This window comes from Rhinatrema bivittatum, chromosome 12, assembly GCF_901001135.1.
Source record: "Rhinatrema bivittatum chromosome 12, aRhiBiv1.1, whole genome shotgun sequence".
NCBI classification, from domain to species: domain Eukaryota; kingdom Metazoa; phylum Chordata; class Amphibia; order Gymnophiona; family Rhinatrematidae; genus Rhinatrema; species Rhinatrema bivittatum.
The window spans coordinates 58451303-58466851 of record NC_042626.1 but is presented as its reverse complement, the minus strand read 5'-3'; the positions used below and the strand labels follow the sequence as shown (position 1 = coordinate 58466851).

Here is a 15549-nt window from a genome sequence, read left to right as displayed (position 1 = left end):
AAAACAAACTCTGGGGAGAAACCATCTGAATCGGGATCCGCAGGTCCCTGCCCCCGGAAGACTGTTCTCAGACGCCCCCCCCCCCCCTCCCCACTGGGGACAAGGAGGCAAATCCACCACTTCTCCAGCTGCCTCCTTTCCACGATCTCCAGAGGGACCACTTCCAGATACATGAGGGGCCTCTATCCCCAAGGTCACCCCTGATGACATCCTCTCACCCCCTGCTACACAGGCAGTGCAGAGGGAACGGCTGTTGAGAGGCGTGGACCAAATACCACAGGCCTTGCAAGCTGCCACCCATCATTTTGCACCATGCTGCAGGCAGACTGGCCACTTGCGCAGACCAATAGAGATCATCCCCCTGCAGCAAACAGCTGGCCCTGCAACATGCAGGAGAAGGCGCGAGACCGGCCCACAGCTGCGTTCACGCCCAAACCTTTGGGTAAATCACTCGCACCTCTTCAAACTGCACCTGCAGAATGGAAGGACCTATCACGGAGAAATAGCACGCCCCGAAAACCTCCCACAAACCTCTGGATCCCCAAGTCAGACCCTCCTGGAAAGCAGACAGCTCCTGCCATGCCTAGACTGCTCCTGCAATCAACCAAGCAACACCACTTTTTTTTTTCCTAACAAAGACACAGGGTACTTCCTTGACAAGAAGGGAAATCCTCAGGAGGGGACCTCAGAGGTTCTGAGACAGCCAGTCCCCCTGGCTCTCAGAACCCTCAGCCAACCAGGGCGAGCACCAGCCAGGGGTTTCCACCCCCTCCCCCCAGTTGCCCCACTCCACCTGAAGGATGGTCCACAAAGGAGCCTAGCACCTCAGGGAGCCCGCACCAAAAATCCAACTTCTTAAATCTTTCTTTTCCAGACTGCAAGTTTAGCATCTCTACCATCTGCTGGAGACAGAGAAATATTGAGGGTCTGCAGGTGGCACTCTTGGTTAAGTAGCAGTGCCTCAAAGTTTTGTTCTCTGTCTCCATCAGGTGGTAAGGATGCATAAACCCACTTCTGGCCTAATCTGGGTATGTACAGGAAATGTCCTTATCTAATCAAAGGATTATTGAAGCTTGGACAATAGTTGCAAAAGCATTGTTATTTAGGAACAGCTGCCATTGCACAGCTGGTAGAGCCAATTTATACTGCTTGAATCTGGAATTTGATGGCAAGTTGAGTGTCTAGGATAAATCCTAGAGACCACATTTGGGTACAGAGTAATAGAGTTGTTTCATCAAGAGTCACTAAAGGAGGAGTGGTCACTTTCTTCCTTCCTGATCCATAACATTTCTATTTTGATTGGGTTGAGGATACGTTTGACCTGCAGCACCAGTCTATACCTCTGCATCATCTATCGGAGACAGAGAAATATTGAAGTCAGCACTAAACCTTTGGGGGAGGGGGGGAGAGAAGTGAAGCCAGCTTTGAACTTTTTCCCTCTACCTTCATCTGCTGGCAGGAAGACATAACCCACTTATCTGGACTGGTATGGCATGGATAAGAAAAAGTGTTTTTTCTTTTCCCTGTCCAGCCAGAAATCCCTACTCTTTAAACTTCTGAAACTGGTCCATCTTACTGCCCACTTTTTGAATCTCTAGACTTAAGATAAAAAGTTGTAATTCTTGGCTGATGCGTAGTCACCCACTCCTCCTCCCCGCAAAGTATCCACCAAAACCTCCTAGTCATGCCACTCAGCATTCAACACCCTCCTCACCTAACCCACTTTCTGTATTCTTCTTGGGCTTCTCCTCCTCCCACCATCAATTATAGCAGCCCTGCGGCTGCAGCTTCCTCCTCCTCTATCTACCAGCAGCCAGCCAGGAGTCAGGCCTAGGGAGCAGCTGCCACAGCTGTACTCTGTGCCCATCCATGCCTAGCTCTATGGTAACAGAACACCTGGCTTTTCTTCAGGGGATACTTGCCAATACCGAGTACTAGAATCATTTTGCTCCACTTATTTGATTGGCCCTGTAGTGCGCAAATAAAACAAAAACAACAAAAAAAACCCAAACCCCCATGCATCCTACAAACAGTGGTAACTTTCTTTCCAGAAAGATAGCACTGGACCTTGCTGTTCACATTTAACCATTACAGTCCCTGATACCTCCCTCCCTGAGCCACCACAGCTAGTCTAAAACAAGTCCTCTGGCATCAACAGCCTACTCCAGACTTGGCTGCTAACTGGTATATTCTCAACCCACATATTAAAAGTATCTCCTCTGGGATACTTCTAGCGCAGAAGGCTGTTATTCCTCCTGTTGACAGACATCTGCTTTTGTAAGAATAGCTTTAAGACTAAAAAGGCAGAGTGACTCCAGTTTTAGCAGTGTTAGAAATACATACAAAAAAAGGTAACTTAAACCACACTGACATATTTAAAACAAGATTCTATAAGCAAGCTGATCACAACAAATGTAATTGTGAAAATGAGATTGCTTTGGTAATACACAAAGTGGGGATATAGTCTATATAATAAAATATATTTATAAATTTATCTTTTGCATACAGCAGGACCCCATATAAATATTTATTTACATAGCACTGTACAGGACAATTTACATGGTTACAAATGGTGACTGAAGTTAAAGCCTCATGTAAACAGTGCTCGTTAAGAGTTCCTCTTATCCGCTTTCAGGTTTGTTTCAGACGTTGCTCGGATGGAGGCAGTGAGGATGCGACCTGGAAAATCCACCATGCCTGTTCCCTCAAAAGAGCTCAAACACAAAGACATGCATAGTGAACGGCACCCATGTGGCTGCCTCTCCATAATAGCCCTAGTTTATCATAGTCTAACCAAACCAGACTTATTTGCTTGCCCTTAGAAAAGGTTTTAAGCCACTGAGAATTATGGCAAGGCATTTGATAGTTCACTAGCTTCAGAGAGAGTCTAGGCACAGCCAGTAATCCTGGTGACAGTGTGGCATGACAAAAGCCAGAGGAGCCTGGCACATGCTCCCCCACTCTGATAAGGACTAGAAGCAGCAAAGCCCAGCCCAATGTATTTCAGAAATGTATAAAGATCACATTTTAAACACAGGTTTAGTTCTCATGTCTCAAAAGCATTTTAACCCCAAACCTAAAATGTCCACTACTCAAAAATGTGTCCCCCCCCCCCAAAAAAAAAAAAAAGATCTCAGCACATAGTTTATGTTATTGTACCTGTAGTTTTTTTTTAGAGATGTGCTTCAAGCTTATTTCAGAATTTAAGAAAATTATTTTCTCTTTGGTAATTAAAAGAAAAACAAAGTTTTGCTATTGTCCATGGAGAGATTAGCAGTACGAGATGACAGGCTTAAAATAAAATGTTAAGAAGGAAAAGTTACTATGCGGTGCTCGGGCAGCTGTGTAAAAAGTTGAATGAAGGAGTGGAGAGCTGCTGGAGAGAATTTACTCTCCTGTGCAAGGCAAACTTTTCCCCAAGAGCACAGTAAAGCAGGCCCATGGTGGGACATAAGGGATCAGTTTCACAAGCAGCCACTAATGGGCATGGCCCAGCCTAGCAGAAAGTCTCTGCCCCTGGGTCCCTGTGCAGCCAAGGCTGAGAATCCTCTTGCAATGCAAACCACAAAAGGCAGGCTCATGGCTCATCGCAGCAAGACTAAGACTAGATGGGATACCCTTAGTACGTTTAAAAAAACCCCAAAAAACATAAGGGTCTCTCCCTCTAAAACAGAGTAATTAGAAAAATTTGAGCTTGTAAGACAGACACAGGGTCAAAACAAACAAAAAAAACCCCAGAAAAACTATAGCACAGAAAAACTGCCATCAATTATTAGAAAAGCAGCACCGTGTGTCCTCTTTGCATGCTGACTGACAGTGATGGGTGGATTACCTCACTGTCAGGCCGATACAGTACAGTACGCTCCGGCGGAGCGCATTGTTACCCTGCTCTTGGATGCACGTTTTCCCTTACCCCTTATTCAGTAAGGGGAGGAAACCGCGCGTCCAACCCGCTGCACCTAATAGCACCCTCAATATGCATTTGCATGTTGAGGGCGCTATTAGGTATGTGCGCGGGATACAGTAAGTAAAAGGTGCAGCCAAGCCACACATTTTACTTTCAGAAATTAGCGCCTACCCAAAGGTCGGCGCTAATTTCTTCCGGCACCGGGAAAGTGCACAGAAAAGCAGTAAAAACTGCTTTTCTGTGCACCCTCCGACTTAATATCATGGCGATATTAAGTTGGAGGTCCCAAAGAGTAAAAAAAAGTTAAAAAAAAAAAAAAAATTTGAATTCGGCCCAAGGCTGTCGGGCCAAAAACCGGATGCTCAATTTTGCCGGCATCCGGTTTCCGAGCCCGTGGCTGTCAGCGAGCTCGAGAACCGACACCGGCAAAATTGAGCGTCGGCTGTCAAACCCGCTGACAGCCGCCGCTCCTGTCAAAAAGGAGGTGCTAGGGACGCGCTAGTGTCCCTAGCACCTCCTTTTGCTCGTTTTTACCACCAGGCCTAATTTAAATACTGAATCGCGCACACAGGCGAGTGGCCGTTCGCCCGCTCTCCCATGGACTTTACTGTATTGGCCTGAAAGAGACTGTTTTCTTTTGCCCCCTTAGTGTTAGATTCAGGCTAGACTAAGTCCTTTGCTGTACATCAAAAAGGATTGAAACATAGCTGGTGTCAAGATGCATGATAATTTCCTTTTTTTTGCTGAAGGATTGCATACTGCCTGGTTTTATTTTTTTATACAAATTTTCAACACCTTGTGTTTCCGACTTTGACACAGACGAACATTTGAAGTCGAGTTAAGCACACTAGCAACAGGCAGCTGCTTTTAAAATGTTATTGAATCAGATTTCTGATGAGCTATCACAGGCAAAAAAGACAAGCATCCACTAGCAATGATTGCCCCGGTCCTGCATGACAACTCAGTAGCAGTCCCAGCTGTCTACAGGGGACATTATAATACTCAAGGTCCATAATGAGCAGTACAGTGAGAAGGAAGCTACCTGGGTAATGCTGTGGGACTTACCCAGGCCAGTCTATCAGCCTGTATACCCTGGTAACTTTAAGACGATGATTTCGCCAATCAGCCTTAGCTACCTAAATGGATCTGGATAACACCACATATCGGTGCTACCTGGTTAAATTTAGGCCACATCCTTAAAACTGTCCATCCCCTCCCCCTCCCCCACGCTACATTCTACCTGGATAAAATTACACCAATCAGCAGGGCAGGAAATTTAAGTTTCAGGGTTTGCTCAGATAACTTTAAAAAGTTACTTTTCAATATTGGTGGCCTCATTTCTACATATCCCAGCAAGATTTATACCTATACACGATATAGCTACCTTTTTTACTGTGTGCTATGTGCATCCCATCCCTCAGCTGCAGAGCCTTACAACTTTAACATATTGCTGGATAACCCAAGCCATAATTAGCAATATGGAAGAAGGTGGCCCAACTGATTACATTGAAGCCAAAGGCCAAGCGAAAAACAATCTCCACTGAATGACGAGAGACAGATAGAAGATTTCACTCCTCTGCAGAGGGTCCCACAGCGGGACAGGCGTCAATACACAAAGGAGAAAAAGAGACAGACAGACAGACAGCTTAACGCCATCTGAAACAGCTCTTTATCTTAGCAGCAGTCAAAAATTATAAGATTCACGTCCCTGAGGGGAGGCCAATCAAGAATCTTGAAATAATAAAAATTATATATTTTAAACTTTACAAAGCAATTATCCATTAAAACACTGCATAAATCCAGCCCTGGAGATCAAATGCAAACTCAGCTTTGAAAAGTGTCACAAGGTTGGTGGGGTTTCTCCCCCCTCCCCCCCCCATTTCAGAAGCTCAAAGAAAAGCGGTAACAAAATCAATAACCCTGTCCAAGAAGGGAAGTGCAACGTTACAGGTTTGGGAGCTGAAATAATGTTAAATATATTATATTTTTATTATTATTCTTCACCCCTGAGCTCCATTGTTCACCAATGGTGCACCAGCTTCAGCAGTTACATTCCCTTGATCAAAGAGGCATGAGGAGGAATGAAAAGAAAAGAAAAAAAAAAAAAAAAAGCTAGTTGACCCCAGAGGCAGCCTGGTCATTCAATGATACAATCATTAAAAAAAAATAAAATAAAATAATCAGTGCCCCAAAGTGTGTGCAAATACAGGCAGGCGCGTGTGTGTCTGCGGGTCTGCGTGCACATGGCCTTTTAGCTGGCTCGGTCCAGTCCTGTCCGCTCCTCTTCAGAAATAAAAATCGGGTCAACTGATGATTCCTGGCACGACTTCAGTTGCTTCACCCAAGCCTTGCTTTATTGCAGCACCAGTCCAACCTAGAAGAGTCAATTGGAGAAGGTTAGACCTGGCGGCAGAGAGGGGTCAGGCCTGTGATCAGTCACTTTGGTGATATAACTGGCTAGATGATACAGCACCAGTACAGGAGAGTTCAGGGAGGTGAGTTATCCAATTGCCCGAATGCCAAAAAATATATTATAGTTCTATACAAAGGCTTAAAAAAAAAAAAAGGTCACACACACACCCCCCCCATTTACTCTTCTCTATATGAAAGCCTTACCTTCTCAGCTACCATACTGGGGCATTTCCAATTGTACAAGTAATACTGCAGATTCCCATCCCCAATGCCAAACTTCAGCTTCTCCAGGAACGTCTTGTTCTCCATCAGGTCCAGGGCGTTAAACACGTCAAACCCTTTCTACCAAAAGAGGGCCAGGAAGCAACCAGGCAGGGAGGAGAGAAGGACAGAGATCAGCACAAAGAAGGCAGAATGTTTTCACACTGTCCCCCAGTGTCGCAGCTTGTGTTCCCCTCTCTCTAAATGCAGGTCAGACCATACCGCATCCATTTTACTAGGGTTCAGGATTAAAAATATAACATTCATGTGCCAAGCACAGAATGCAATGTCAGTGCAACTACAAACCCCAGGAAAGGGTAGAACGATCCCATAAAGCTGCCACAGATGCGGGCACACCACAATATTCACAGCCAAATCGGATCCTCTGGCTTAGGTTTAAAAAGAATGACATTATCTAGAAAGATGGGGGGGGGGGGGGCAGATTGGCCCCCCTGAAAATCCGCCTCACACAAGCAGGCTAGAAGCATATGTGCTTTGAGCTGGAGGGAGGAGGAATCTTTGAGATCAAAGTTGTGGTCCAGGATGAGGACTGTTATCTTGCTTGCCCTCAGAGAAATATCTTACAAGTTCTATGGCTGAAAGCTGGGATATATCCTGGTAGTCTGGACTGGAATGGCTGGGCAGACTGATTGGTCTTTTTCTGCCATCATCTTCTATATTACTACTGTGCCATCCAAAGAGCATCACCACAGAATCCAGGACAACTTTCCCCAGCTACATTCAGTAAACGCAGCTCCATTTTCTCCTACCCCTTTTTCTCTCCCTCCCCTGCACAAAGAAATCTTAGAAGAAAAGGGCTGGAGAAAGCTCTTCTCACCAATTTTGCCAATATGAGGGCATCATTCATGAGGTCGATAAGAGGGGTCTTGGTGTGCACGTTGTAGAAGGAGTAAGCGGCTTTCAGGCTCTTGTGGGTGGGGTGGTTCATGATGGTGGAAGGCAGGGTGTAAAAGCTCAGGAAGTCTGTCACCTGACCTTCAGCATTCTAAAGACACAAGTGAAAACCCATCATTAGCTATAACCAATCAAAGCCCAAGCAAATGACACAGAACAAACAAAGGTGAGCCACACAATAACACAAGGAACTTACAATGAGGACTGGTTATATTCAGCGAAGACCCTCTACTAAGATACAAATAACAAGCACACAATATCCTCTGAAATATACAGTAATTAGGGATGTGAATCTGGCTTCGGACGATTGAAAATATCATAGATATTTTCAAAATAGTCAGAAATCGGGGGCTCCCCTAAAACGATAGGAAAACCCCACGATACTGTTCGTGGGGGTTCTCTTATCGTTTTGGGGGAGGGCGGGAAAAACAGCACACAAAAATAACCACCCCTAAACCCACCCCGACCCTTTAAAACTAATCCCTTAGCTTCCCCCACCCTCCCGACCCCCCAAAAAACTTTATAGGTACCCTGGTGGTCCAGTGGGGGTCCCGGGAGCGATCACCCGCTCTCGGGCAGTCAGCTGCCACTAATCAAAATGGCGCCGATGGCCCTTTGCCCTTACCATGTGACAGGGTATCCGTGCATTTGGTCGGCCCCTGTCACATGATAGGAGCACTGGATGGCCCGCGCCATTTTTAAAGATGGCACCGGCCATCCAGTGCTCCCTCCATGTGACAGGGGCCGACCAATGGCACTGATACCCTGTCACATGGTAAGGGCAAAGGCCATCGGCGCCATTTTGATTAGTGGCAGCCGATGGCCCGAGAGTGGGAGATCGCTCCCGGGACCCCCACTGGACCACCAGGTACCTGTAAAATGTTTTTTTTTGGGGGGGTGGGGGAAGCTAAGGGATTAGTTTTAAAGGGTCGGGGTGGGTTTTTTGTTTATTGGCTCGGGCGCAGCCGATAAACAAAACCGCTATCGGGCCAGACTAAAAAAAACCATGATGTGAATCGTAACCGGAATCCGAACCGATTCCGGTTCACATCTCTAACAGTAATTACTCACAAAGCTACTCCATCTTTAAGAACATGCCATACTGGGTCAGACCAAGGGTCCATCAAGCCCAGCATCCTGTTTCCAACAGTGGCAAATCCAGGCCATAAGAACCTGGCAAGTACCCAAAAACTAAGTCTATTCCATATTACCGTTGCTAGTAATAGCAGTGGCTATTTTCTAAATCAACTTAATAGCAGGTAATGGACTTCTCCTCCAAGAACTTATCCAATCCTTTTTTTAAACCCAGTTACACTAACTGCACTAACCACATCCTCTGGCAACAAATTCCAGAGTTTAATTGTGCGTTGAGTGAAAAAGAACTTTCTCCGATTAGTTTTAAATGTGCCACATGCTAACTTCATGGAGTGCCCCCTAGTCCTTCTCTTATCCGAAAGAGTAAATAACCGATTCACATTCATTCGTTCTAGACCTCTCATGATTTTAAACACCTCTATCATATCCCCCCTCAGTCGTCTCTTCTCCAAGCTGAAAAGTCCTAACCTCTTTAGTCTTTCCTCATAGGGGAGCTGTTCCATTCCCCTTATTTTGGTTGCCCTTCTCTGTACCTTCTCCATCGCAATTATATCTTTTTTGAGATGCGGCGACCAGAATTGTACACAGTATTCAAGGTGCGGTCTCACGTTGGAGCGATACAGAGGCATTATGACATTTTCCGTTTTATTCACCATTCCCTTTCTAATAATTCCCAACATTCTGCAGCTTGCTCTCTGTCATTAGGGATTGCCATTTCAATACTAATTGGGAGGAGCTTTGGGAGAAAATATGAAAATCAGTGGAGGCTGTACATGATGGCTCCTTGACGACAACCAGACAGGATCATCAAGTGGGAAACTAAGAACAGCTCTGACAAACTTCTGTAACTGTACAAATCAGTGCTGCCGGTTGCGACTCGCGAGCGTGGTGCCTGGCTCTGGGCCACCCATGCTCCTATCTCCACCCTGAGCCTCACCTCCACTACAAAGGTGTCGATGATATTCTCCTGCGGGAGGAACCAGTGCTTCACCTCCTCCCGAGTCATGACTGGCGTCAGATGGAACTGCTTCAAGTACTCGGTCAGCAGTTTGTGCACAGCAGGGATGTGCCTGTTCTCCATAGGCAGCAAGCCAGGAGTCTTGGGGGCCTGCAGAGAAGGAATGAGAGAGAGAGAGGGGGAAACTCTTTACATTCAACATCAGGTGGTTCTCATAGTTCCTGTGCTGGGAAGCAGCACAGATTATCCAGACTATTACTTAATAAAGACTCTTGGAGGATGGTGCATGTTCTTGGCATAAATCCCTGCTCCCTGTGGTGTTGCCTGCTACTGACCTCTGGTAGGCGATACAGTTTCATGGTACGCTGCATGGTCATATTCCTGCTCAGATGGGAGAACTTCACTTCTATTAGTTTACGAGGGTTAAGGGATCGGTGCCAGTACCTGGGAAGGGAAAAGAATTGCTTTTAAAATTGCTCCCAGAGCAAACCCAAATTAAAGCTCAGCTTATTGGCAATCATTTACCAACCATAATAAACATTTTACAAAATTTCAAAAAAAATATCAGCGTCTCGTGTCTGGTATATTGGGGATAAAACCATACATTTTGGAGAGTCCAACGTGATTCCCAGGCGAGGCCTGGAAGGCCACAAAAACTGTTTTGCTCCACAGGATGGAAGGACCTTGGAATACCCTGACTGAGACAAACGGGAAGTGCAGCTGAAAGTAAGTGCAGCAATACCGTACGAAGACAACTCCATAGGACTGGAGATTGTAAGTATAATTTTTTTGTCGTCTTCTTTATAAGCATGTTTTGTTTAGTTACTCGTAGATAAAAGGGCTGCTAGTGATTTATTCTGCTGTTGGGATCCTCACTTGTGTTTATCTACCTTTTGTGCAGATACTGAAAGTTGATTATATCTGACCCTAATGCTAAGCTACTTGTAAGATTTGGTTTGTGCTGCGTTCCCCCTCAATAAGAATCTTATACAAGAACGTAATAAGAAATGGTTTAAAGCCCCCAAGCCCAGACCCTATGGAGGTTGGCCAGAAGACAGTTTCCTTTCTGGTTCTGTTCTTGCTGGACTGCGGAAGTTTCTCAATGAACAAACAGGGCAAATTTTGTGACAAGCTTCTGCAAATTTTAGGGCTATGGGATCTGGTACAGAGTCGGGTTAGGTTGCTTACCCCCCATTAGTGCAGAATGGAGCTAAGTTATTGCAGCAGGGGCTCGGGATGCTTAGTCCCCCACCTTATGATCCACAGGGCTCGACGGGGAACAGTCCCTCAGGCCCTGTAGCCACCTCATTATACCCTAATTTGTCCGTGGCTTACTGGTATACGCCGCTGCCTGAAACCCTGCTGCCTGATATGTCAAAGACCTTTCCGGAAAATAAAGTCCCCGCTCAAATCCAGAAGGCTTATTTTCCAACTCCGGAACCCCAAGTAAGCGATCACTTATTGGGAAGGGGTCCTGAGAATCACAGCTGGCTTAAGATAGGAAAATTAGTTCTTACCTGTTAATTTTCTTTCCTGTAGTACCAAGGATCAGTCCAGCCCTTCCCTGTTTCTCTTTTTTCTGCCATCCACTCGAAGCTCTTTCTACAGGTCTCTGGCTGTAAGTTACCTATCATTATCTTAAGGACACCGGAAGCATCTGTGTTGATGACCAAGGATATGCGAAAGTGTTCTTCTACAGAGTCCATTCAATGTTTGTAATTGTTTAGTTTGTTACTCACTTGAGTTTTTGGTTACTTGCTTGATCTTTTTCTTGGTTATATTTGTTCTTATCTGCTTTGACAATGGTTATACTGAAGGGCTGCAGGATAGGGTATCCTATATCAGGACAGAGCCTTTCAGTTTTGGTCTGTCTCCATCTGCTGGACAGGAGGCTCAACCCACGGTCTGGACTGATCCAGGTACGTACAGGGAAGGATGGCTTTGTGCAAGCCTCCCCAGTTCAGGACCCGCAATCCATGGGTGCTATAGACAAGTTGCACACCCATGACAAATCAGGAACCCTTGAGAAACAGAATCTTTGCATCAAGTACTGATTTGTTTCTGTTTAAGCGACCCACTTTCAATGGGTTGGTTGAACGATTTAATGACCTGTTAAAAACTGAAATGAGGATAATCCTCAATACCCTGCCCAGCACTTGGCTGCAGGCTTTGCCTGCTGCACTATTGGCCCTCAGAAATTCTCCAATGAAACAAACAGGGTTGACCCCATGTCAACTCTGTACTGGCAGTGCTATGCGCCTTGTGAACCATTTGTACACCCCTGTTGCTACCCAATATCCTGATTCTTTGTCCACCTATGTTTCTGGATTACAGAAAGTCCCTTGGGAGCAAAGGTCCAGATGGTTGCAGACTGACTGGACGCAACCTCCAGACTGTACCACCTAGCTCCAAGAGATTTGGTCTATTACAAGAATTACACCCATAAGACATGGAAAGATCCAGTGTATCTAGGTCCCTACAAACTGACTACACTGACCCCACCACAGCTCAGTTGGAGGATTCAGGTCCTTTCCACCATCTTACAGACATTTGCCCTTGTCTATTTATTCAGAAAGAATGAAAGGCCATGTGATTTCCCTGTTGGTGATTTCTGTAATAATCAACAGTCAAAATGGAATCTTTCTTGATTTTTAATTGTGTGTGTATGGGACTGGAATTTTTTAGTAAAATTACTTGCTATGATGACAAAGGTTCTATTTTAATAAGACATCAAACATTCTAAGGTATTTTCTAGTTCCATGACTTCTAATACTTATATGCATCTGCTATTTGACAGATCGATACTCTAAGGCCGCGGTAGAAACAGTGCGGCAGTGTCAGGCGCACCCTCGTTCCCCGCACGCACAGTTCTCTTCACCTACCGCTCGATACTCTCTTCAAATTGCATGCAAATGCATGCCGCGGCTGCGAAGCCTTAGGCAAGCGTTAGGCCCGCGCAACCCATTTTACTGTATAGAGCGCCTATACAGTATCCTGGGTTCGCGGGCCTAACGCTTCACGGCCGCGCTGGTATCTGTCATTTCAAATGTCATTTGAAATGACAGGTACCAGGAAGTGGACAGTTATGTTCCCCGATGCTTGGCAAACTTTCCCCCAGCCCCCGCTCACCTGCCCTGGCCCCGTCCGTCATATACATGCTGCGTGCGGAAAGGGTTATGCGTCTGTTTTAAGAAGCACTAAGGACGCGTGAAACTGGAGACTGTATCGCTGGATCGCCTTACGCGTCCGAATTGTGCGCTCCCAGCACGTTACAGACGGGAAATCTTCAACCGCACGTTACAGTATCGACCTGTGAGTCAGCTAACAATTAAATATAACTGATTGTTTGGTTTGTTCCCCTTTACCTCTATCTATGGAAGTTGGTTTGATCACTAACTAATTATCCTGTTCCACTACTCTTCAATGTGATATGCCTTGATGTGGATCAAATATTCCCCAAGCTAGGATTAGTCAGGCTACTTTAAATCCATATCCTGTCACTGCTTGCTTATTCCTTTCTAATTTTACTAGCAGCTGTCTCCTTCTGCTTTATCTCAGACTTCTATCCCTCCAGCTTCTGCTGTAAGTTGTTTCTTTAAAGGACCGCAGCTGTGACCTTTTCCTCCTTGCCCTTCGTTTATGTGGGTGCATCCAAGTTTTGTTTCAGGTCCTAACTGTACCTCTCCGTTGTACCTCTCAGCTTTCTGCCTGTCTTTATCTAGGTAGGACAAACCTTCCAAATGTTACTATTACTTATCAGCTTCCAAGTCAGCCTACTTGTGGTAATGAATCTCACATTCCTTTATCTCCTGTTTCTTATGCTTTGAATTGGTCATCTGTGATGGCCGGTACTGGTAACTACTGAAGCATTTATCATAAGGGAGCTTATATCCCACTACTTTTGCCCCTTTTTTTACTGGTTAAGGAAATGTATGATCCTATGGTCTAATTTTACTCATATTCAGCAGGGACTCCCTAATTGTAATTCCTTGACACCTTGGGTCCCAGTAGCGCCTATGTTTCTTGCTAAAGTACTTAATCATAAACTGCACCGTCATACACGTGCTACTGATGAGGAGGCTGTCACCTGGGATCCCTTGACATCTACAGAGAGTGAGATGGTCTTACTGAAGCCTCTGCCCTCATTTTTGGAGCTGGGCATAGCACGGCCCGCCTCATCACCAGGATTCTGCATCTACAGGCTATTCTAGAGATTCTTAATACTAAAACATATTGCCCCTTCAGTTAAGAGATTACTGAAACCCTTCAGGATCACCGTTTAGCTTTGGATTTGCTTCTGCTATCCCAAGGTAGCTTATGCCATATTTTAAGGACTAATTATGGCCGTCAGTGTTGTGTGGAAGTTACTGACATTACTCCTATCATTCTCAATTTAACCAAACACTTAGCAAAAAATTTAAATTTACCTTCCGGCTGGCTAGCAGACCCTGAGTGGCATAAGCCCTTCTATCACTCTGGAAAGAAGTAAAAAGTCGGGGTACAAAAATACTCATATCTTGCCAGCAGCCTTGGGAGTTGTATAATTTTAGCTTTGTTTGTAGCTTGTGTCAAAGCTCTATTAAATTGTATGATGGTCCACCTTCTGCCTGTAACTGTACCAGCTATGCCACCACAACCTCCTCCTTTTCCCCCTTTACCACCATTTGATGATTTTTCTCCAGAAACTGTTTATTTCACTGTTCCTACTCATGTTTCCATATATGCTGAATCAATTTATGTTCCTGAAGCTTATACCTGTATCTTACATGGCTTAGAAATGCAGATTTAAATATTTCCACACATATATTGCATATACTTTGTTGCATGTGATATTAATAACTGAGAAACTGTTATATTGCGTCTCTTGCATATTATGTTTCCTTTGCCAAACGTTTCTCAATGAACTGTTTTGGTTTCTGGCTCATTAACTGGCTTCACCTCTCGGTGAATCTAAATTGGGTTTAGTTTAATTTGGGTTGGTGATAACATTGACTGTCTTTCTTCTTGAATTGCTTGTTCCTGCTCCGCCTCTTGTGTATGCTATATTGACTTGTTACATCGTTCCTGATTATCTGCTTTCCTTTGCTCTCTGGCCTTTTCCTTCTCCATTGTGAACCTTGCTGTTTCAGCAGTGAACCGAGATTAAAGAGGGAAATGTATAAAGCTGCTTACTGAACTGGGTCCTACTAAGCTTGTGTGCCAACATATGTCAGTACTTGCGAGCAGCAAGGACAGCTGCAGGATGTTGGCTGGTCAGCAAAAATTGCAGGACATGGGAATGGCCCATATGGATACATATGTGGTCTGTGTGGAAATCAACTACAAAATGTAGTGCAGACACTGATAAGAGATGATTGATGTCTTCCTACAAGGTACTGTGGGGAGACGTAAATAGAAGTAAGAACATGCCATACTGGGTCAGACCAAGGGTCTATCAAGCTCAGCATCCTGTTTCCAACAGTGGCCAATCCAGGCCACAAGAACCTAGCAAGTACCCAAAAACTAAGTCTATTCCATGTTACCGTTGCTAGTAATAGCAGTGGTTATTATCTAAGTCAACTTAATTAATAGCAGGTAATTGACTTCTCCTCCAAGAACTTATCCAATCCTTTTTCAAAAAACAACTATACTAACTGCACTAACCACATCCTCTGGCAACAAATTCCAGAGTTTAATTGTGCGTTGAGTGAAAAAGAACTTTCTCCGATTAGTTTTCAATATGCCACACGCTAACTTCATGGAGTGCCCCCTAGTCTTTCTAGTATCCAAAAAAGTAAAAAAACGATTCACATCTACCCGTTCTAGACCTCTCATGATTTTAAACACCTCTATCATGTCCCCCCTCAGCCGTCTCTTCTCCAAGCTGAAAAGTCCTAACCTCTTTAGTCTTTCCTCATAGGGGAACTGTTCCATTCCCTTTATCATTTTGGTCGCCCTTCTCTGTACCTTCTCCATCGCAATTATATCTTTTTTGAGATGCGGCGACACAGTATTCAAGGTG

General features: G+C 44.9%; 1 protein-coding gene across 3 annotated transcripts in view; it reads right to left on the bottom strand.

The window, feature by feature from the left end:
* Positions 1–5559: 5559 nt before the first annotated feature.
* LOC115073897 (glycylpeptide N-tetradecanoyltransferase 1) overlaps positions 5560–15549 on the bottom strand; it is a 66276-nt gene continuing 56286 nt past the window's right edge. For all 3 annotated transcript variants that reach the window (XM_029572834.1, XM_029572835.1, XM_029572833.1), the window contains exons 9-13: positions 9884–9992; positions 9528–9698; positions 7419–7586; positions 6524–6661; positions 5560–6281 (exon numbers count right to left, since the gene is read on the bottom strand). In XM_029572834.1, coding sequence (XP_029428694.1) covers positions 6261–6281; positions 6524–6661; positions 7419–7586; positions 9528–9698; positions 9884–9992 — 607 coding nt within the window. In that variant the 3' untranslated portion in view covers positions 5560–6260. The remainder of the gene's footprint in view (positions 6282–6523; positions 6662–7418; positions 7587–9527; positions 9699–9883; positions 9993–15549) is intronic.